The sequence below is a fragment of the Pelophylax lessonae genome (assembly GCF_965119305.1).
Source record: "Pelophylax lessonae genome assembly, chromosome: 4".
Lineage (NCBI taxonomy): Eukaryota > Metazoa > Chordata > Amphibia > Anura > Ranidae > Pelophylax > Pelophylax lessonae.
The window spans coordinates 78,489,850-78,514,828 of record NC_138771.1 but is presented as its reverse complement, the minus strand read 5'-3'; the positions used below and the strand labels follow the sequence as shown (position 1 = coordinate 78,514,828).

The following is a 24,979-nucleotide window of genomic DNA, read 5'->3' as shown; positions in this document are numbered from 1 at the left end:
CACCACCACCATGCTTTACTGTTGGCACAAGACAGTCCTAGTCATGAGCTTGGGGAGATACTCGCAACATGTATACACATCCAGTGGTTGGGAACAGTGTGAAGCTCAATTCATTGGACCATATTAGTCTTCCATTGATGGATAGTCCACGATTTTTGGGTGTTGAACCACTCTCTCCTCTTGAGTCACTAGTGGTTTGGTAGGTGCAGCTCGCCTGTGAATGTTTTGCTTTTGGAGTTCTCGTTGCACAGTTTTTGTGGACACAGGCTTTGGAAGACTGAGCTGGAGCTCTGAAGTCACACACTTGCAGCCTCCTGCAGTCACTTTTGCAGCAGTTGTTTTCGTATTCCGGGTCCTAATCCTGCGCAAGGTCTTTTTTTGTCTCTTTCGGTCATGTTGACTGCGCTTATGCTTTTTAGACAACGTTTTCCCAGAAACTATATATGCCATAATACCTTTTTGACACCGTACCTCATGACACCACAAATAAATTGGCAACTTAAGTCACAGAGGCACCAGCTAAGTGGGCACCAATGGCTTGCCCTCTTTGAAACTCTGTAAGCTCACGCTGTGAATGACGAAAGTCAGACTTCCCACCAGTTAGATATGCGTCTCATCACACAGTGGAAGCAAAAGAATGTTACATCACTTCCGCATTCAACACAAAACATGTTGTCTCTTTCACAACTGCAAATCATGTAGTGTTTCCATATTATTGTCCAACCCCTGTACTGTATATGTATATATTTTATTTGAGCAACCTATATCTATGCTTTATTTATTTTTAGTGACCCTTTATGACTACTACCTATTTTTTAAGGCTTTTTAATGATTGCTGAATTACAGTGTATTCACTACTTCTGTTTTTTAGGCCTGCGTGATTCTTCTAGGACTCCTTCTTCTGTATGATGTGTTTTTTGTGTTTATAACTCCATTCATCACAAAGGTATGAGAACAATTTGTGGGAATGTATACTATGCAAACCATTTTAGATGCACTTTTAGCATATTGACAACCATAATCTGTTCATTACATTCTCAGACATACCCGTGCTGAGAGAACATTAATCTACTTCTATTCTATTCAAGGAGCATACACTGATCCAGGGGCAGCAACTAGCAATCAGAAAACAATCAGCATGTTTTTCGTTTGTGTTCACCATGAGCTAAACATATTGGGTTTGTTTCCGAACAAATCTGCAAGCTTTGGCTGTCACTGGACCTTCCCTAAAAAGAGGCACAGTGACAACTGCCTACAGTATGTGAATTACAGTGATAAAAATTATAAATAACATATAATGAAACAGTGTTGTGAAAAATTAAAAACAAAATAGTTAAACCTTTTTTTCTTTTGTCCACTTATATAAAAAAAAAAAAAAAAAAACCGAGTAGGATTTTTAGTATAACTGTGTACCAGATAAAAGCCGATTTATGCTTTTTAAAATCTATGTACAAATGATTAAAGCCCAACTCCAGGCAATTTCTTTTTTTCTCATGCAGTGGGACTGTGCTTACGCACTGCATGGGTTAACTGCCCATTTTGTTCGATTCTTCATAAAACGGCACCTCCCCCCATGTCCAGCTGTGGACTGTTCCGATGTCTAAATGTCCAGAACCAGTCTATGGGCGTGATGATGTCAGACACAGTCTACTGCACAAAACCGGGATGAGGGGGCATAAGCCACTGCATGGGGGGGAAAAAAAAAGGCCTGGAGATCAGTTTTAATAAAAACAATCTATTTTAGATGTTTCTGAGACGACCTCATGGCAGATTGTAAGCACTTCTGGACCGTCTTACTGTGTCTCTGTCCCCACCCAGACTGGGGACTCGCTGAGCTATTTCTCATTAAGATGCAATACAGGAGGCAAGTTTCTAAATTTTTAACAATTTGTTAGGACAGACAGTGTTCAATTCTAGTAAACTGATAATGAAGAGTACAGTACAGACAGGATTAATTTTGTAAGACATTACTCCACAGCCTTCTCCTAAACATTTTGAAGAATCAATTTTTTTTAAGTTATCCTATGTTAATGAGAACATGTCACAAATATAAAGAAGCTGTTATCCTAATTTGGCTTTAAAACTGGAAATACACTTTTAACTTCAGTGTGGGGAATTAAAGTTAATGAAAAAAAGTGTGCTGCCACTCCTTTCCCCTATATCTGGTGCTGCTGCTAACACTAATAATGTGTTCCCACGTCCAAACAAAATAATATCTAAAGTGCAACGCTGCTCCTATAGATGCAATAAGCATACTTGTAATATAAAGCAATATTGTGATTCACCAAAGCACTATAAACAAGGTTTAATATGTATAAATATTTGCTGACACTAATCTAATTATATAATCCGAGACAGGATTGTATTGAGGCCACAGATTGCAAAGGGGCTAAAATAATAAGTAAAATGCTAAGGTTGGGATGCAAAGCCTTACCTGCTCATTACATTTTCATCTTGACATTGCTGCAATCTAACAAACCGTACCACTCCATTTTGTCAGAAATGTGCTGACCCAGGAATCCCTTCTTGCAATACTGGTGAGAAGCTCCCAGACATACCCACTGCAGATTCCTTGCTGCCTTTCAGATATAGAAAGATTAAGTACATAGACTCTGTCAGCTGCTATTCAGATTAAAATTTTATGTGGAAACCTAAATAAGATTTGGGAATTCAGGAAGCCGAGAGGAGGCTGGTGTATATGGCACAGCCTCCGAAGATGTATATGCCCCCAGACGCTCTGAGGAGCTCTTTGGAACCTGGTTGTATTAGATAACCAAGAACTCAGATTAGAATAAACTCAGATTAGAGTGACTTGCAGTGTCGGCTGGATCTCATGATATGCTCTCTTGATTGCTTTGACTTGTTGATTTAAAAATTGGTACTAATATAAAACATTTACATTTTTTTTATGATGCTGTGAAATTCAGAATGGTGAGAGCATCATGGTTGAAGTTGCAGCTGGTCCTTCGGAAAAATCAGAAAAGGTAAATAGTTAAATATCACTTATTTATAGAAGTACTGTTTTTCGAATCTTAACGATTGTTTTCTAGTGATTTAGTAATGTTTTGTACTGAGCATGTTTGCTCAGTAGGTTATGTACTGTGTGCAGTCACAGTTTTTGTTTCCTAAAAAGCTGTTATTGCTTATAAATATTACATATAATCAAACACTAATGAATGAAAAAGTTCAGTGCAATATCAAAACTTATATATCCACTATAGATGAATGAACAAATAAATAGATGAACAAATACATAAAACTAATCAGTAGAAAAAAAATCTAAAAAGCCTATAAGCTCTTCCAGCGCTCTTATCTTTCATATGCCAAAAGAAGACACCAGCCACCACCACCTTGTGAAATGCAAACATTACCAAATATATACGCTGCAGGTAACTAAAGTATTCATAGAATGTTTGTTTGACAATGAGGATCCAAACATCAGCCCCCATTTTCATGTGAAATGGAAACGCACCGCATGTATATATGCAGCAAGTAACTGCAGCATCAATAGCATATGTGGCGATAAGGATCCTTCCATGATGTGTATACCAGCCTCACGACTCCTCTATTCACTGGCACCGAAATCTGGTAACCACTAGTAAATAAAGCTCACTAGAAACCATATAAATATAGCCAATAGTGCAGTATTTTATTTAAAATTTCTGGATACAATGGTATGCAAAAATTAAAAACAATTGACTAGCATAGATGGCCGTTGCTGACCCAAAATCATGAAGCGGCGTGAGTTCAGCACCTAGCCTCCCGGTGAGGGTGCCAGTAAATAGAGAAGACATGAGGCTGGTACTTACATCATGGAAGTATCCTTATTGCCACATATGCTATTGATATTGCAGTTACAGTGGATAGAAAAAGTCTACACACCCCTGTTAAAATGTCAAGTTTCTGTGATGTAAAAATGAGACAAAGATAAATAATTTCAGATTTGTTTTACACCTTTATTGTGACATATAAACTGTACAACTCAGTTGAACAACAAACTGAAATATTTTAGGTGGAGGGAAGTAAAAATAAAAAATAAAACTAAAATAATATGGTTGCATAAGTGTGCACACCCTTAAACTAATACTTTATTGAAGCACCTTTTGATTTTATTACAGCACTCAACAGTCTTTTTGGGTTCGAGTCTATCAGCATTGCACATCTTAATTGGCAATATTTGCCCACTCTTTGTAAAAACAGTCCAAATCTGAATGGGCTAAGCTCTTGCGCCTTAACCTGGAGGATCAGCTGGTCCAGGGGCTGCAGTTTATCTGTGATGCCTCTTTGGATACGGCTCCCCTAATAGATCGCCTCTGTTTTGGCAGTGGTCCTTTGGCGTGTCTTTTGGCTCAAGTGCTGGTCTGCGTATCGGACTTCAAAAAAGTCCTTGACTGATCTGCCTTTTCAAGGAGATTGCCTGTTTGGAGCTACCCTGGATGACATCATTAAAGGTCTTACAGGGGGGAAGAGTACTTTTTCTTCTGCAGGCTACTAAGGGCAAGGATCCTCATTGTAGACGTGGGCCTGCCTTCTCAGCTCATAAGAAGTTTTTTCATCCTTCAGGGTCAACTGACAAGGGTTCAAAGCATTTCAGGGCCTCTTCTGGAGGATCCAAACAAGCCTGGGCTGGCAAGCCAAGATCGGTCTTCTCCAGACCCATGGACAAGGCTCCTTCAGCATGAAGGTGTGCCCTCACCTGAGTCAGGGAGTCGTCTTCGCTGGTTCCTGGACCCGTGGACTTCCTGAGTGCAAGACAAGTGGGTCCACAAAGTCATTCGGTCCGGCTACAAGATCAAGTTTTTTCCTTCCAACTTGCGCCTGTCCTCAGACTCCTTACGGGGCCTATTTGGTGCTGTACAAGACCTGTTCCTTCAAGGTGATTGTTCTGGTTCCGACCTCGGAACGTTTTCAGGGTTTTTACTCAAACCTGTTCAGTTCCCAGGAGGGAAGGCAAAGTGCGTCTAGTCCTGGACCTCAAGGCACTAAACTGCATTGTGCGGGTACCGAAGTTCAGAATGGAGTCTGTTCGAACCGCGATGGCACCCCTGTGTCAGGGGGATTTCCTCGCATCTCTCAATATCGAGGATGCCTACCTTCACATTCTAATATGTGCCAGTCACCAACGTTTTCTCCGCTTTGCTGTGGGAGAGGAGCGTTATCAGTTTTTGGCATTACCCTTTGGTCTCGCATCTGCTCCTCGGGTCTTAACAAAAGTGTTAGCCACGGTGCTAGCTTTGCTACGCTAACAGGCAATTGCAGTACTGGTCTACTTGGACGATCTCCTTCTGCAAGCAGATTCTCCCTCTGCTCTGGTGGAGAACCGAACCTGGATATTACAATACGAACTCTGCGGGAGTTCGGCTGGATTTTGAATGTTCAGAAGTCTGCTCTGGTTCTGTCCGCAAAGCTGGACTATTTGGGCCTGACTCTGGATTTGGCCTTACCCAGAGTGCTCCTTCATCTGGACAAACTTCAGAAATTGCAGACTACAATTCGCCTCCTGCTGTCCCTCTCCAGACTTGCATGCGAGGGCTGGGCTCGCAGTCTCTGGACAATCAGATCAGGCTGAGTCGAGGGAACGAAGGAGTCCCTGATATGGTGGCTTCATTCTCCAGCGCTTCGGCTGGGAAAATCCTTCCTCCCCTTGTATTGGACAGTGGTCACCACGGATGCCAGCCTGTCCGGCTGCAGATGCGTCCTCGGCTAGCATTCTGCTCAGAGGATCTGGATGCTGGAAGAGCCCAGAGTGCCGATCAATATTTATATATCCCTGCGAGCAATCCAGATGAGCACTAATTAAGGTACTACTGCAAGCACTTCACTATCTCATAAGTGCAAACATGATCAGAATAGAAAGCTGAGAGCCAAAGCACAATTGGTGGAGTTGACCTAAATACTCAGTGTTCCATTTTTCATGGGATTCCCAAGTTCACACAAAACATGCTCATTGTCATTTTCTTTACTTGGACTGCACAGAATCTTCTCCTGGTAGAGAAGACTGTATTAGCAAAAACACTTGCACAAGTTGAGAAGAGAAGTTAATCCATAGCAGGATCCCCACCTGGGGGTATTGAATATTCACCTTTAGCCTGGGAGAGGCACAAAGCGTGTTAGACCGGGCTTAAATGCAAGGTCACTGGAGATAAGATGAGAACCCACCCACGGGGGGATGCATGGTTGGAGGTGTCACTTACCACGGAGGAACATATTTGAAGCACGCTGTCACTTTTGGAGCGGATTATTAATAGACAGGTTTTTGAATGTTTACAGTACTATTAGCACTTTTATGAGTGTTCTGTTGATGTTCACCTGAATTGAGCACTCTTATACATGGGCTTTTAATGATTGATTGCACTACATATTTATATATATTTTTACTTTTGTTATCTGTGTATGAGTCTTTTTATTTAGGAATCACACATTGTTTCTAGCTACGGGTTTTTTGCACGTTTGTACTGGCACAATACCACTTTATTTGCATGCATGCATGTATGTATGTATGTATATATTGTATAGATATTATGGCACTTTGATTGTGCGGCACAGACTACCAATCAATGTCTTGGAACTCCGAGGGATCAGATTGTGTCTGGATCATTGGACGGATCGTCTTCAGGGTTGTCCAGTGTGCATTCAATCGGACAATGCCAGCGCCGTGGCTTATGTCAACCACAGAGGGGGCACAAGAAGTGTCCTTGCGGCTCTGGAGGTAGCAGGCATTCTAAAGTGGGCAGAACGGTTTGTTCCAGCCCTCTCCCCCGTACACATTCCCAGGGTGGAAAATTGGCAGGTGGATTACCTCAGTCGGCAGGCGTTGGACCACAGGGAGTGGTCCCTTCATCCGGAGGTTTTTCATCAGCTGTGTCTCTGTTGGAGCACCCCTGAGGTGGATCTGTTGGTGTCTCGGCTCAACAGAAAGGTGGAGAGGTGTGTGGCCCGGTCAAGGGATCCTCTGGCGGATGCCACAGACGAGCTGGTGGCCCTGTGGGGTCAGTACTGTCTGATTTAGGCCTTCCCTCCTTTCAAGCTTCTGCCCAGACTTCTGTGCAGGATCAAGGCAGAAAGGATTCAGGTAATCTTAGTGGCTCCGGACTGGCCTCGGCGGTCTTGGTACGCCGATCTGGTGCGGATGGTTGCCGACATTCCTTGGCAGCGTCCTCTCAGGGAGGATCTGCTGTCCCAAGGACCGATCTTCAATCCTGCTTTACTGTCGCTGGCTTTGACAGCATGGCTATTGAACGGCAGGTGCTGAAGGATAGGGGTCTGTCTGAGTTGGGGATTCCTACACTGCTGAAAGCTAGGAAATCTACCTCTAGGAAGATCTACCATCGTCCGTGGAAGAGATACATTGCATGGTGTGAGTCTCTTCGGGTTCATCTTTGCTCCTTCTCGGTGGCTCGCATCTTAACCTACCTTCAACAGGGGGTTAAACAGAAATTGACCTTGAGTACCATCAAGGGCCAGTTTTCGGCTTTGGCGGTCTTCTTCCAATGACCTTTTGGCCACACACCACTGGTGCGTACCTTTCTTCAGGGTGTCCGACATTTTGGTTCCTCCAGTGTGGTCTCCGTTGCCACCTTGGGATCCTAATTTGGTGGTTTCAGCTCTACAGAAGCCTCCCTTTGAAAATATTCCGGAGATTCCCCTGCTTATGCTTTTCCAGAAGGTGGCCTTTTTAGTGGCTTTTCCAGAAGGTGGCCTTTTTAGTGGCTATCACCTCTGCATGCAGGGTGTAGGAACTGGCGGCGTTATCCTGTCATTAATCTTACATGGTGATTCACAGGGATAAGGTGGTTCTTCGCCCCTGTCTTTCCTTCCAAAGATTTTCTCTGATTTTGTTTTGAATGAAGACATTGTTGCGCCTTCCCTGTGTCCTGGGCCTAAACATTCAAAGGAAATTGCCTTGCATGCCTTGGATGTGGTCCAGGCAATTAGGGTGTACCTGGCAACTACGGCGTCTTTCAGGAAGTCAGGCTCTCTATTTGTGCTCACGGATAGACCTCAAAAAGGTTTGTTTGCTTCCTCTGCGACCATTTCCAGATGCATCAGATAGACGGTGGTTCAGGCCTATTCCATCAGGAGTCAGGTTCCTCCTTTCCCTGTCAAGGTGCATTCTACTTGGGCGCTTAGTGCCTCCTTGGCCTTCCATCATCGGGCGTCAGTAACGCAGGTTTCCAAGGCAGCCACCTGGTCGTCGGTGCACACTTTTACAAAGTTTTATAAAGTGGATGTGTTGGCATGCGGATGTTTCTTTTGGCCACAAGGTTTTGCAGTTTAAGACTTGATCCTCTTTGACGGTGTATTGGTTTTTTTTTTCAGCTCCTGTTGCCTGGCTGGCTAATATTTAGCTGTGGGAATTTTTTGTTGTTCCCACCCCTCATGTTTAACACTGCTTTGGGATGTCCCAATGGGTATGAATATCAGGAGCTGTGTCCGCCAATGAACAAAAGAAAAAATGTGATTTTTGGCTTCATCTCTCATTATCATTTTTTAATCCATTTCTCTGATGTTCATTGACGGACACAGCACCCACCCCTCTGTGGAGTTAAAATTCTCCTGAAACTGCTTGTAACAAAACTGAGTGACTATAGCGGAGAGAGGGAGTCCATGGGTGTAGCCAGAATTGTTTTCTGCCTAGTGTCCTACTCCTGTAGGGGGCAATATAACCCAATGGTTATGCATATCAGGAGCTGTGTCCATCAATGAGCATCAGAGAAATGGATTTTACGGTAAGTCAAAAATCCAATTTTTTTCCACTTGAGGATAACTTTCTTCACTGTGTTCTATGGTATATCTAATGCCTTGGGAATTCTTTTGTACCCTTCTCCTGACTGATACCTTTTAACAATGAGATTCCTTTGATGCTTTGGAAGCTCCCTGCGGACCATGACTTTTGCTGTAGGATGCGACTAAGAAAATGTCAGGAAAGACCTAAAAGAACAGCTGAACCTTATTTAGGGTTAATCAGAGGCACATTAAATGATGGCAGGTGTGTACTGACTCCCATTTAACATGAGTTTGAATGTGATTGCTTAATTCTAAACACAGCTACATCCCAGTTATAAGAGGATGTGCACACTTATACAACCACTTTCTTTTAGTTTTTTTTATTTTTACAACCCCCCCCCCCCCCCCCCCCCCCAAAAGATTTCAGTTTAGTGTTCAACTGAGTTGTACAGTTTATAGGTCACATTAAAGGTTCTGAAATGATTGACCCTTGTCTCATTTTTTACATCACAGAAACCTGACATTTTAACAGGGGTGTGTAGACTATATCCACTGTACTTGCAGCATATATATATACAGTATTTGGTGAGTTTGCATTTCACAACAAGGTGGTGGCTTAGGTCTTCTTTTGGCACATGGAAGATGAGAGCGATTTAAGTGTTGGTGGATGATCACCTTCTTTACTATTTCACTTATACACAGCTTATGGAACTTTTTGATTTTGTCTCTTGATCAACTTATGCATTTGTTGATCGATTTATTCACCGTATTTATAGGCGTGTAACACACACCTCAATATTAGGAGAGAAATTTCAGGAAAAAAGCTTAAATTGACATCTCACCAGTGTCCAGCAATGCAGCCTCGCCAGCAGTGTCCAGCAATGCAGCCTCGCCAGCAGTGTCCAGCAATGCAGCCTCGCCAGCAGTGTCCAGCAATGCAGCCTCGCCAGCAGTGTCCAGCAATGCAGCCTCGCCAGCGCAGTGTCCATATATGCAGCCTCGCAAGCGCAATTGACCCTATCCAAATAAGTTTTTAAAAAGGCCGGGAAGCAGCGCCGAGAGCAGAAGGGGGCGTGCCGGGCCAAGGAGAAGGGAGAACGAGCGCTCGCTGTCATGGGAAGTCCCGCCTCCCCTGCCGAGACGTGTGACGTCTATCATAGGCGGGACTTCCGATGACAGCGAGCGCTCGTTCTCCCTTCTCCTCGGCCTGGCACGTCCCGTTCTGCTCTCGGCGCTGCTTCCCGGCCTTTTGTTTTTTTAATTTCGGCGTATAGCACGCACTATTGCTTTTTCCTCCATTTTTAGGAGGAAAAAGTGCATGTCATATGCCGATTAAATACGGTAATTATTCATTCATCTATAGTGGATATTTCGTTTTTGATATTGCACTGAACTTTTTGATTCATGAGTGTTTGATTATAGGTGGCGCTACATTTTTTAAATTTTGTTTTCAGATTCTCGTATATCCATATATCTATAGATTTACACAGCGTGAATCTAGATGTGTAAGACTTATAAATTGTCCTGCTATTTTAATGACCCACCAGTTCAATTATTCCTTGCAAAGGTAAAGGTTTAAAGAGACTCTGTATATGTCGATGTATGCATGTGTATATGTAGGTGTATATATTTAAATACACTATATTACCAAAAGTATTGGGACGCCTGCCTTTAAACGTGCATGAACTTTAATGGCATCCCAGTCTTGGTACATAGGGTTCGATATTAATTTGGCCCAACCTTTTGCAGCTATTACCCCTTCAACTCTTCTGGGAGGGCTGTCCACAAGGTTTTTGGGCAGTGTCTATAGGAATGTTTGACCTTTCTTCCAGAAGCGCATTTGTGAGGTCAGGCAATGATGTTGGAGAGAAGGCCTGGCTCGCAGTCTCTGCTCTAATTCTTCCCAAAGGTATTCTATCTAGTTGAGGTCAGGACTCTGTGCAGGCCAGTCAAGTTCCTCCACCCCAAACTCGCTCGTCCATGTCTTTATGGACCTTGCTTAATGCACTGGTTTGCAGTAATGTTGGAAGGGGCCATCCCCAAACTGTTGCCACATGCTGTTGGGAACATAAAATTGTCCAAAATGTCTTGGTATGCTGATGCCTTAAAAGGGTTCCCTTCACTGGAACTAAGGGGCCAAGCCCAACCCCTGAAAAACAACCCCACACCATAATCCTTCCTCCACCAAATGATTTGGACCAGTTCAAAAAGCAAGGTCCATAAAGACATGGATAAGCAAGTTTGTGGTGAAGGAACTTGACTGGCCTGCACAGAGTCCTGACCTCAACCTGATAGAACACTTTTGGGATGAATTAGAGTGGAAACTGTGAGGCAAGCCTTCTTGTCCAACATCAGTGCCTGACATCACAAATGCACTTCTGGAAGAATGGTCAAACATTCCCATAGACCAGCATTGCTCAATTGGTGTTCCGCTGAACCCTAGGGTCCCGCAAGAACAAAATTGGGATTCCGCTGCACTTTGCCACACCCAAGATGGCCGCCGTCTGCTGTTCCTGGCATGTTGGAAACAGCAGAGATTGCGCAACCGCAATCTCCTAAGAGATGGCAGGAGTGTGATCTTAATCCCGCCCTGATGTCAGCCCTACCATCAGCCCGCCCGCCCTGCCGCCAGCCCTGCCATGATCAGCCAGCCACTTACAAAGCTCGTCCATGAGAGAGCCCGCCCAGCAGTCAGCCAGCCAGCCGTGCCATCAGCTATTTTCTATCACTTGTGGTAGAGGAGTGATAGAGAGTGGAGTTCATTGCTAAAGCTCTGTTATTGTCAGATAGAAATCTGTTAGGTAGGCTCTGTTAGGGACATTGAAATTCTCTGTCAGGGACATTGAAATTCTCTGTTAGGGACATTGAAATTCTCTGTTTCTCATTGAAAGACTGCCAGGACTCTGTCAACAATTAAACCAGATATAAAAAGAATTTGCCAGCAAAAGAGAACATTACACTCTGCTCATTGAAAGGGTTGTGCTAATCTACGGCACACATTTTTTTGTTTGGGTTCCAAAGTTTTGCTATACCACGTCAAAGGGTTCCAAGGGAGGAATCAATTGGGAAACTCTGCCATAGACACACTCCTGGGAAGGATGTCCACAAGGTTTAGAAGAGTTGAAGCTGTTATAGCTGCAGAGGGTGAGCCAACTCCATATTAAACCCTATGGACTAAGACTGGGATGCCATTAAAGTGTGAGTGAGTGAGTCCCAATACTTTTGGCAAGATAGTGTGTGTGTGTGTGTGTGTCTGTCTGTATGTATGTATGTATGTATGTATGTGTGTGTATATATATATATATATATATATATATATATATATATATACACAGTGCATCCGGAAAGTATTAACAGCACTTAGCTTTTTCCACATTTTGTTATGTTACAACCTTATTCCAGGATGGATTAAATTCGTTATTTTCCTAAAAATTCTACAAACAATATCCCATAATGACAGCGTGAAAGAAGTTTGTTTGAAATCTTATTAAAAATGAAAAAAATCCCATGTACAGAAGTATTCACAGCCTTTGCTCAATATTTTATTGAAGCACTTTTGGCACCAAATTCACCCTCAAGTCTTTATTGAGTATGATGCTACAATGCCACTCCTTTGTTATCTTGGCTGTGTGCTTAGGGTCGTTGTCCTGTTGGAAGATAACCCTTTGCCGTAGTCTGAGTTCCAGAGCGCTCTGGAGCAGGCTTTCATCAAGGATGTCTCTGTACATTGCTGCATTCATCTTTCCCTCAAACCTGACTAGTCTCCCAGTTCCTGCCGCTGAAAAACCTCCCCACAGCATGATGCTTTCACCGCCAGGTGATGAGCGCTGCCTGTATTCCTCCAGACATGATGCTTGCGATTTAGGCCACAGAGTTAAATCTTTGTTTCATCAGACCAGAGAATTTTGTTTCTCATGGTCTGAGAGTCCTTTAGGTGCCTTTTGGCAAACTCCAGGTGGGCTGTCATGTGCCTTTTACTGAGGAGTGGCCTCCATCTGGCCACTCTACCATACAGGCCTGATTGGTGGAGTGCTGCAGAGATTGTTGTTCTTCTGAATGTTTCTCCTCTCTTTACAGAGAAATGCTGGAGCTCTGTCAGAGTGGCCATTGGGTTCTTGGTCACCTCCCTAACTAAGGCCCTTCTCCCCCGATCGCTCAGTTTTGCCAGGCGGCCCACTCTAGGAAGAGTCCTGGTGGTTCTTAACTTTTTCCATTTACAAATGATGGAAGCCTCTGTGCTCATTGGGACCTTCAATGCTGCAGAAATTTTTCTTTACCCTTCCCCAAATCTGTGCCTCCATACAATCCTGGCTCTGAGGTCTACAGACAATTCTTTGGATTTGGTTTGTGGTCTGACATGCATTGTTAACTGTGGGACCTTAGGTGTGTGTGCCTTTCCAAATCCTGTTCAGTCAACTGAATTTACCACAGGTGGACTCCAATCACGCTGTAGAAACATCTGAAGGATGATTAGGGGAAACAGGTTGCACCTGAGCTCAATTTTGAGTGTCATGGCACAGGCTGTGAATGCTAATGTACATGTGATTTTTTTCGTTTTTTTATTTTTAATAAATTTGCAGAGATTTCAAACAAACTTCTTTCACGCTCTCATTATGGGGGGTTGTTTGTAGAATTTTAAGGAAAATAATGAATTTATTCAATTTTGGAATAAGGCTGTAACATAACAAAATGTGGAAAAAGTGAAGCGCAGTGAATACTTTCCAGATGCTGTGTGTGTGTAGGGATAATATAGTGCAGGGGTCTTCAAACTACGGACCTCCAGCTGTTCAGGAACTACAATTCCCATCATGCTGGGTCATGTCTATGAATGTCAGAGTCTTACAATGCTTCATGGGATGTGTAGTTCTGCAATAGCTGGAGGGCCGTAGTTTGAGGTTACCTGATATAGTGTGTCTACCTGCACATTCCCACAACAGCCTCCTGATATCCTGCCTTTATGGCCAAATGCTGAGCCATTCTGATAGAAATTCTGACTATTGTAGATAGTTTTGAAGCTTGCCTCTAACCTTTCATTTAGCCCATCACTGTGATATTAGTGGTGCGCCGAAATTAAAATTCCAGTGCCAAAACCAAAAATTCAGGATGCACTCGGGAAAGCTGAGGCACGGGTCAGATGGCTCCGATTGCCGCTTGACACCCGCGGTCACTCCCCGCAGAGAGAGAGAGAATGAGAGAAAGAAGGACGGTCGGCTGTTGTAAACACAGCTGACCGTCCTTCTCCTTGAAATGATCACAGAGCTCATGTGATCCTTCTATATAGGATCACATGTCTCTGTGGTCATCTCAGAAGTTCCCCCCCCCCCCCCCCATAGTTAGAATCACTCCCCTAGGGTCACATTTAACCCCTTGTTCACCTATACTGTTAACCTCTTCCCTGTCAGTGTCATTATTACAGTAACAGTGCATATGTTTTGCACTGATTACTGTAGTAATGTCACTGGTACCCCCAAAAATGTCAGGGGTCCGATCTGTCCCCCGCAATGTCGCAAGTCCCACTAAAAATCGTAGATCGCTGCCATTACTAGTAAAAAAAAAAAAAAAAAAACCTTTGGAATAAACATTTCAAATAAAAATATGTAGCAGAAAACAAATTGGCCTAAAGTGATAAAATTTTGATTTTTTAATTTTTTTTTTTGGGAATGTTATATAGCAGAAAAAAAAAATATTTTTCAAATTGTCGCTCTTTTTTTGTATAAACCCAAAAAATTAAAATCGCACAGGTGATCAAATGCCACCAAAAGAAAGAAAGCTCTATTTGTGGGAAAAAAAGGGCGTAAATTTCATTTGGGTACAGCGTCGACCGCGCAATTGTCAGATAAAGTAATGCAGTGCCGAATCGCAAAATAGGGCCTGGTCATTAAGGGGACAAATCCTTACAGTCTTAAAGTGGTTAAGGGCTTGTGTCAATAGGCGTTGGGCTTGTGTCAAACACATCAGTTTGAGATGCTTATGAGATCATTCAGAATTAATTGACAGGTGCATGTGATCTGCAGTTGACCTATTTAAAGTGGGGTTTGCACTTCCATAGACTTGTCTAGGAATGTAAAGCCTGTTTTAAAGCGAACCAAAGCTTATTGACACAGGCCCTAAAGGACCAAAGGGAAACTCAGAAGTTGGTATGTGGTGAGCTATGCTCTGCATTTCTCAGAGAAGTTTAAAATGGTATATAAATTCACCTGCTTTTACCTGTCGATCGACTGCAACTATCCTTGCATTGCAGCGACCAGGTTTATAAGCAGCTTCAGTTTGCTGTGTGTGTGTGTGTATAATGTATGTATAATATATATGTGTTTGTGTGTGTGTGTATGTATAATATATGTGTGTGTGTGTATGTATGTATAATATATATATGTGTGTGTGTGTGTGTATGTATGTATAATATATATATGTGTGTGTGTGTGTATGTATGTATAATATATATATATGTGTGTGTGTGTGTGTGTGTGTATAATATATTTGTGTGTATACAGTATCTCACAAAAGGGAGTACACCCCTAACATTTTTGTAAATATTTTATTTTATCCATTAACGACAACACTGAAGAAGTGACACTTTGCTACAATGTAAAGTAGTGAGTGTACAGCTTGTATAACAGTGTAAATTTGCTGTCCCCTCAAAATAACTCAACACACAGCCATTAATATCTAAACCACTGGAAACAAAAGTGAATACACCCCTAAGTGAAAATGTCCAATGTGGGCCCAAAGGTGTCAAAAATTTGTGTGGCCACCATTTTTTTTCTAGCACTGCCTTGACCCTCTTGGGCATGGAGTTCACCAGAGCTTCACAGGTTGCCACTGCAGTCCTCTTCCACTCTTCCATGACGACATCACAGAGCTGGTGGAGGTTAGAGACCTTGCGCTCCCCCACCTTCCGTTTGAGGATGCCCCACAGATGCTCAATAGGGTTTAGGTCTGGAGACATGCTTGACCAGTCCATCACCTTTACCCTCAGCTTCTTTAGCAAGACAGTGCTCGTCTTGGAGTTGTGTTTGGGGTCACCATCAGGTTGGAATATTGCCCTGCGGCCCAATCTCCGAAGGAGGGGATCATGCTCTGCTTCAGTATGTCACAGTACATGTTGGCATTTATGGTTCCCTCAATAAACTGTAGCTCCCCAGTCTTGGCAGCACTCATGCAGCCGCAGACCATGACACTCCGACCACCATGCTTGACTGTAGACAAGACACACTTGCCTTTGTACTCCTCATCTGGTTGCTGCGACACACGCTTGACACCATCTGAACTAAATAAGTTTATCTTGATCTCATCAGACCACAGGACATGGTTCCAGTAATCCATGTCCTTAGTCTGCTTGTATTCAGCAAACTGTTTGCGGGCTTTCTTGTGCACCATCTTTAGAAGAGGCTTCCTTCTGGGATGACAGCCATGCAGACCAATTTGATGCAGTGTGCGACCTATGATCTGAGCACTGACAGGCTGATTTCCCACCCCTTTAACCTTTGCAGCAATGCTGGCAGCACTCATATGTCTATTTCCCAAAGACAGCCTCTGGATATGACGCTGAGCACATGCATTGAACTTCTTTGGTCGACCACAGCTAGGCCTGTTCTGGTTGTAACCTGTCCTGTTAAACTGCTGTGTGGTCTTGGCCACAATGCTGCAGCTCAGTTTCAGGGTCATGGCAATCTTCTTATAGCCTAGGCCATCTTTATGTAAAGCAACAATTCTTTTTTTTCAGATCCTCAGAGAGTTCTTTGCCATGAGGTGCCATGTTGAACTTCCAGTGACCAGAATGAGAGAGTGAGAGCGATGACACCAAATTAACACACCTGCTCCCATTCACACCTGAGACCTTGTAACCCTAATGAGAAAATGGCTAATTGAGCCCACATTGGAAATTTTGACTTAGGTTTGCACTCACATTTGTTGCCAGCGGTTTAGACATTAATGGCTGTGTGTTGAGTTATTTTGAGGGGACAGCAAATTTTCACTGTTATACAAGCTGTACACTCACTACCTTACATTGTAGCAAAGTGTCATTTCTTCACTGTTGTCGCATGAAAAGATATAATATTTACAAAAATGTAAGGGGTGTACTCATGTGAGATGCTATGTGTGGGTGTGTGTGTGTGTGTGTGTGTGTGTGTGTGTGTGTGTGTGTGTATACTATAATATAGTGTATATACACTGAACAAAATTATAAATGCAGCACTTTTGTTTTTGCCCACGTTTTTCATGAGCTGAACTCAAAGATCTAAGACTTTTTCTATGTACAAAAAAGGCCTATTTCTCTCAAATATTGTTCACAAATCTGTCTAAATCTGTGTTAGTGAGCACATCTCCTTTGCCAAGATAATCCATTTACCTCACAGGTGTGGCATATCAAGATGCTGATTAGACAGCATGATTATTGCACAGGTGTGCCTTAGGATGGCCACAATAAAAGGCCACTTTAAAATGTGCAGTTTTATCACACAGCACAATGCCACAGATGTCGCAAGTTTTGAGGGAGCGTGCAATTGGCATGCTGACTGCAGGAATGTCCACTAGAGCTGTTGACCGTGAATTGAATGTTCATTTCTCTACCATAAGCCGTCTCCAAAGGCGTTTTAGAGAATTTGGCAGTACATCCATCTTGCCTCACAACCACAGACCAACTGTCACCCCACCAGCCCAGGACCTCCACATCCAGCATCTTCCCCTCCAAGATCGTCTGAGACCAGCCACCCAGACAGCTGCTGCAAAAATTAGTTTGCATAACCACAACATTTTTGCACAAACTGTCAGAAACCGTCTCAGGGAAGCTCATCTGCATGCTTGTCGTCCTCATGGGGGTCTGGACCTGACTGCAGTTCATCGTAACTGACTTGAGTGGGCAAATGCTCACATTCTATTGGCGTCTGGCACTTTGGAGAAGTGTTCTCTTCAAGGATAAATCCCGGTTTTCAATGTACAGGGCAGATGGCAGACAGCGTGTATAGCGTCGAGTGGGTGAGAGGTTTGTTGATATCAATGTTGTTGATCGAATGGCCCATGGTGGCGTTGGGGTTATGGTATGGGCAGGCGTATGTTAGGAACAACGAACACAGGTGCATCTTATTGATGGCATTTTGAATGCACATAGATACCGTGACGAGATCCTGAGGCCCATTGTTGTGGCATTCATCCACAACCATCACCTCATGTTGCAGCATGATCATGCCCGGCCCCATGTTGCAAAGATCTGTACACAATACCTGGAAGCTAAAAACATCCCAGTTCTTGCGGGGCCAGCATACTCACCGGACATGTCACCCATTGAGCATGTTTGGGATGCTCTGGATCGGCGTATATGACAGCGGGTTCCAGGTCCTTCCAATATCCAGCAACTTCGCACAGCCATTGAAGAGGAGTGGACTAACATTCGGCAGGCCACAATCTGATCAACTCTACGAAGGAGATGTGTTGCACTGCCTGAGGAAAATGGTGGTCACACCAGATACTGACTGGTTTTCGGACCCCTTCATACAGTAAAACTGCTCATTTTAGAGTGGCCTTTTATTGTGGCCAGCCTAAGGCACACCTGTGCAATAATCATGCTGTCTAATCAGCATCTTGATATTCCACACCTGTGAGGTGGATGGATTATCTCGGCAAAGGAGATGTGCTCACTAACACAATTTTCACTAACGATTTAGACAGATTTGTAAACAATATTTGAGAGAAATAGGCCTTTTGTGTATATAGAAAAATCTTAGATCTTTTAGTTCAGCTCATAAAAAATGGGGGCAAAAACAAAAGTGTTACGTTTCTAATTTTGTTCAGTGTGTGTGTGTGTGTGTATATGTATATATATATATATATAATATACAGTGGTGATCAAAAGTTTGGCACCCCAGGTAAAAATATGTATTAATGTGCATAAAGAAGCCAAGGAAAGATGTAAAAATCTCAAATTACAGATTAGACATTCTTATAATATGTCAATAAAAGCTAGATTTTATTTCCATCATTGACACTTTCAAAATTACAGAAAACAAAAAAATGGTGTCTGCAAAAGTTTGGGCACCCTGCAGAATTTTTAGCATGCACTGCCCCCTTTGCAAGGCTGAGACCTGCCAGTGTCATTGATTGATTGTTCTCAATCATCATCTGGGAAGACCAGGTGATGTCAATCTCAAAGGTTTTAAATGCCCAGACTCATCTTACCTTGCCCCAACAATCAGCTCCATGGGATCTTCTAAGCAGTTGTTTAGAAAACTGAAACTGAAAATAGTTGACGCTCACAAAGCTGGAGAAGGCTATAAGAAGATAGCAAAGCTTTTTCAGATGTCAATATCCTCTGTTCGGAATGTAATTAAGAAATGGCAGTCATCAGGAACAGTGGAAGTTAAAGCAAGATCTGGAAGACCAAGAAAAATATCAGACAGAACAGTTCGCAGGATTGTGAGAAAAACAATTCAAAACCCACGTTTGACTGCACGATCCCTCCAGAAAGATCTGGCAGACACTGGAGTTGTGGTACACTATTCCACTATAAAGAGATACTTGTACAAATATGGTCTTCATGGAAGAGTCATCAGAAGAAAACCTCTTCTACGTCCTCACCACAAAAATCAGTGTTTGAACTTTGCAAATGAACATATAGACAAGCCTGATGCATTTTGGAAACAAGTTCTGTAAACTGATGAGGTTAAAATTGAACTTTTTGGCCGTAATGAGCAAAGGTACGTTTGGAGAAGAAGGGGCACAGAATTTAATGAAAAGAACCTCTGTCCAACTGTTAAGCATGGGGGTGCATCAATCATGCTTTGGGGTTGTATTGCAGCCAGTGGCACAGGGAACATCTCACAAGTAGAAGGAAAATGGATTCAATAGAATTTCAGCAAATTTTGGATAGTAACTTGATGCCATCTGTGAAAAAGCTGAAGTTAAAAAGAGGATGGCTTCTACAAATGGATAATGATCCTAAACACACCTCAAAATCCACGGGGGATTACATCAAGAAGCGTAAACTGAAGGTTTTGCCTTGGCCTTCACAATCTCCTGACCTCAATCAACATAATTGAAAATCTATGGATAGACCTTAAAAGAGCAGTGCGTGACAGACAGCCCAGAAATCTCAAAGAACTGAAAGACTTTTGTAAGGAAGAATGGGCACAGATACCTCAAACAAGAATTGAAAGACTCTTGGCTGGCTACAAAAAGCATTTACAAGCTGTGATACTTGCCAAAGGGGGGGGGGGGGGGCAGTACAAGATATTAACTCTGCAGGGTGCCCAAACCTTTGCAGACGCCATTTTTTTGTTTTCTGTTATTTTGAAAGTGTAAATGATGAAAATAAAATCTAACTTTTGTTGACATATTATAAGAATGTCTAATCTGTAATTTGATGCCTTTTTGGAGATTTTTCCATCTTTCCTTGGCTTCTTTATGCACATTAATACAAATTTTTACCTGGGGTGCCCGAACTTTTCGATCACCACTGTATAATACAGGGACATTTTCCTCCCTTCTGTAAGCTGGCCATAGATGGAGCAATAAATACTTAAATAGCTTAAATCTTCCATCATCACAGTCGTCATTGATTGGGGAATCCCTCCCGTGGAACCATTTAATTTCTCCCAGTTGGGGAAGTCTTCCCGGCCAGGAGAACAAACACTTGACATCTGACAGGTTGGTTGTAGCCAAGTTGCTCGATCAATTTGGGTACAATTAACCTGCTCATACATGTTTTGAATCTCGTCTGGTCCCTGCTGAACCAGCTGAGATTCAGACTGTGGCTGGCTTTACTTTCTCTAATGAGTGTACACTAGGTTTTGAGTGTCTTCTATTGCTTTGTTTTTTATGTTAATGCGGCAATTGGTAGAACCTACCATCCCTGTCATAAAATAAAGTAGCATTGCATAAGGTTATTCACATGATACTCTGCAAACACATAAATTGCATTGTGCACATAGCATATAAGTTAAAAATATGAACATCAGAAGACGAACGTAATGTTGTAGGTTAATTAATACTCCTTCCCCCACGGGTTGCACACACATAGTGACATAGACACCGCTTAGATGTAAGCCACCCTTTGAATAAACTTCCGTTATAAAACATACTGCTAATGTGCAGGCATTTGCTATGTTGGCTGGTAGATCTGACCACAGCCAATTTTAGGGGAAGATCGCATTACAGTGAGCGCTGACCTGCAGGAAGTGATATTTGGGTTCAGCATGTTTCCTTTGGTTTACTGTCATAGTTATAACGTATTGTGTTATTTCTATCAAGTGTCTAGTTTAATTCTATATTTTATTTGAAAGGCATTCCTGAATGTGAATGTCATCATGTTGTATCACTGATTACACTGAATACATGAGATAGCTGAACACTATTTATTCCTCACTGTGGCCTATGTTTGGCTGCTCCTTTTTGGATATTAAATGTCTGTGACTTGGATTTGATCCTAGAGTGGTGAGATCCATGTGGAGGTGCCTGCTGAATCTCAAGCCACCTACGAGAAAGTAAGGACTGTATTTCAGTTATCTTCAATAGACCCTTCTTTCAGTCTCTTTTGAGGCTTGCATTTTCTTTTATTTGTGTCTGATCATTTTTATTGGTAAATTTTTTTGTGTTTTCAGTCAAAGTTAATATGTATTCACATCAAATTGGTTGCTCTTTTTCTACCTGTTTTATGGCTGTGGTGCTTAATCAGTAATGGGTGATGACATTTTTTTTTTTAATTTTATGTCTTCATTTTGCTTTTTGTTTTTGTAAAATATGACTGCTTCATCCATTTCACACATTTTTAATTAATTTATTATGTTTTCATTGATGTTGAAAGCATTTTAAAATGTCTTTACTCTTAAAATTATTACTGTAAATCCCACTGTGGAGTATCCCTATTGCTTGACTTTTGTTGGCATTTTTACAAATAAGACGGTCCCCGGGTTACAAACAACTTAAGTCGAATTTGTTTGTAAGTTGGAACAGGTACATTTTTCAAGTGTAGCTCCGGCCAAAATAATATTTTTTTATTTTTTTGGATAGCATATGGAAGGGTTAACACCTCTGGAACATTTGTTTTTCTGTCTGTTCCCCTGTTCAGGAGATTTCCCCTCACTTTCTGTACCTGTGCAACTGGATTTTGAAAATTTTGGGTTGTTGTGGAAACAAGGATTGGTAAAAAAGCTTCAGTGGAGACACCTTTTTCCCATGAGAACTCTTACAGGAGTGAATTTCCCTTCCTAGGGGTAGATTTCCTCTCACTTCCTGTTATCTCCCTCAAGTTGTAAGTAGGAGTCGTTTTGTAAATCGGATGTTTGTAACTCGGGGACTGCCTGTACTGGGAATGTTCAGTAAGATCATTAAGTGCCGGTTCACATATGTGCGGCTGCGGAGATGGCATGTAATTCGGAGCGCACTGCTCCTTCATTACATGCGATCTCCTGTGCGGATGCGAGTTCAGCCATACACTTTGTATGGCTGAAATTCGCACTGCACCCGCAGCAAAGACGCACAGGAGGCATTTTTTCAGCCGCATCAGGATCGGATCGCACAGTGGTTCACACTTGTGCAATCCGATCCTGTGCGAACTGTCAGATCGCACTGCGATATGCGATCAAACTGGGGGTGTCATTAACATTTAATTGACACCCTCTGCGTATCGCATATGGCAGTGTGAACTGCCTCTTGTGCGGATGCGATGCGGGAACAGGCTGCAAATTCGCAGCCTTCCCGCATCGCACATATGTGAACCGACACTTAAACAGATGCATCATGCAGGGTACAATATCTATAACATTTTTGTAAAAACATTCAACAAAGTTTCTCAGTGCTTCATCCACCCTGATACTACCTATCCTGTCCGAACTGTATAAAAAAAAATGTGTGCATATACCTATTTTAATCCTGTCCGGTCACTTGATGTTCTGGCTCAGGGAGTGCTCAACATCTGTGAATTCTGGGAGCTGTGACATCACCCATAGACTCCATAGCCCAGCCTTTGTTGGTACTCAGTCCTCTCCCCTGCAGCAGCCACTCTCTGACACAGGTGAGCCAGGGCTGCAGGATCACGTTACTGAAGCGGATTAAAAATGGGTAAGTATACAATCCTTTTTATGCAGGTTAGGTAGAAGGAGAGGGAGGAACATTTTCAAGTAAGGGTAGTGTTAGGCATTAGTTTCTCTTTAAAGTATACCTAAAGCCAAAATATTAAATTTTTGAGTATGGTAATGTGAAAACCACTGTCAGTTTTCCATTTTTTTGCCATCTGTTTCTTCCCTTTCTTCCTGTATTGTATTCTCAACAGGAAGTGAGAGGACATCTTTGCGATAACTGAGATAACTGTTATGGGAACAAGTGTCCCCATTGGAAGATTTCCTCTATTCCTATTCTGGTAGTGTTTACCTTCCCTTCCATTCCTTGTGACATTGGTGATAAGGACAATTCGAGAGATTGAATCGCCCTAACGGGGGACGCAGAAAGATTAAAAAACCTGACAGAGGTTCTAACCTATCCAAATTAAAATTTGCATTTAGCTACACTTAAAACAGATTTGAAAATAGCAGCTTAAAAGACATGGTAGACTTTCTCTACTCTTATTTGTGTTTTAGTATACTGTACCCTCATATGTTCCTTGAACTTTCAAATAAATAAAATTCTATAAAAAATAAAAGATTTCTTGCTATTTTTATGCGCGAGGCACTCTATATGGCTAGAAAGATAATGGCACGGGATTGGATGCAAGCAATGCCCCCTTCGATTCAAACTTGAAAGAGAGAGGTTAATGCCACACTTCCTTATAAAAAGTTAATATACGAACCGAGGATGCATTCACAAGTATACTAAGATCGGGAACAGATAGCTTTCCCATACTGGGACATATACTGAATAAAGGTTTACCGTATATGGCACTTACACAGCTGATAATTAGATATAATGTACCTGCATTGTCTCTTAATCCCACTATTTGACTTGATTTTCATGATAATGCCCATGTATTTTGATAGGATTTTAGTTTCAACGTTTATCTAATTTGACATATTGGTAGCATGATTTGCACTGTATTTGTTTTTCCCACTGCTCCCCTTTCGATGTATTTTTTTTCTAATATACAGTAATATGATTCTTTTTAACTTTCTGTCATTTTATTGGTTTTTGCATATACCAGATATCTGTACCATGTACGTTTTCTCAATAAAGCTGTTTTTCTGATTGAAAAAAATAAAAGATTTAAAGTATATCCAAAGCCAAAACTTGTTTGCATAGAGTAGTGAATGATTAAAAGCACAGTTTTTTCGTAATCTGTATACCTTCACTTCCTGTCCTGTAGACCTAACAGGAAGTAAGAGGATGTCTCTCTAAAATAATGGAAATTCCCTCTTAAGCACTTGTCAACCGAACCAGTGTTTATATTGGAAGAGCCCTCTATATTCTTGTCCTGTAACAATCCAAACTTTTGGATTTTCCCTTACTAGCTATGTTAACCAGGGCACATAGAGAGGGTGAATCTCCGCACTGGGCTCACAGCAATAAAAATGTAAGTTGAAGTTGTAGCCTTTTGTTCATCTATCCAAAACAAACAGGAATTGGCTTTGGATAGATTTTGAAGATAATTGTAATTTCCATAGTTTGATTTGGGATGCGCAGCATAAATGAACACACATATGCAGAGACTGGGTACAAACCAGCTGCTGAAAACAAGTGAGTTTAAATGCCCAAAGATGATTTATTCACAGTAGGCATCAGCAAAGAAAAACCAAAGTAAAACCGCGTAACCTTTGTAAATAGAGCACACTAGTAAGAAAACTACCTGACACTGAAAAGGCTGGAAGAGATGGGGCAGAGTGCCCATTTGCACTGCAAGCAGTAAGGCAGTTTTTTTCCAGTTTACTAATCTTCAGGGTATAAAGTAGTCTGAGAAAAGTAATACTCTGCCATACTCACTGGGATAAATCTAAAAGACATCGCTGTCAGCCTGGAAAACTCTCTGCGTCAAACAAGCACAGTACTAGAGAGTGCCATATACAGATCCCAGTGATCCATGCCACAATCTAGGAATGTTTCACCTTCAATGGGCATACTCCCAAGGGACTCATCAGGAACAGAGCTGCACCGTGGACTTTTTAAAGCTCTATGTGGCTAGCAAACCAGTACACGATATGTCTGGTAAGTGCTGGAGATAGTGCCCAGGGGTCACAAATAGAGAGAACCTACGTTCTTTGGTCCATTCGGGTCTCATTACAGCCTTCATAGCGGTGCTAAGGATTAGCTTAACTGGGTAGCTACTTTGGAGCGG

At 42.2% G+C, this 24,979-nt stretch overlaps 1 protein-coding gene across 2 annotated transcripts in view; it reads left to right on the top strand.

Moving 5' to 3' along the window:
• Positions 1-24,979, top strand: part of SPPL2A (signal peptide peptidase like 2A) — a 128,970-nt gene that overhangs the window by 82,859 nt on the left and 21,132 nt on the right. The window contains exons 10-12 of one of the 2 annotated variants that reach the window (XM_082254035.1): positions 872-946; positions 2,928-2,984; positions 21,150-21,203. In XM_082254035.1, coding sequence (XP_082110161.1) covers positions 872-946; positions 2,928-2,984; positions 21,150-21,203 — 186 coding nt within the window. The remainder of the gene's footprint in view (positions 1-871; positions 947-2,927; positions 2,985-21,149; positions 21,204-24,979) is intronic. The other variant, XM_082254036.1, reaches the window with a different exon arrangement.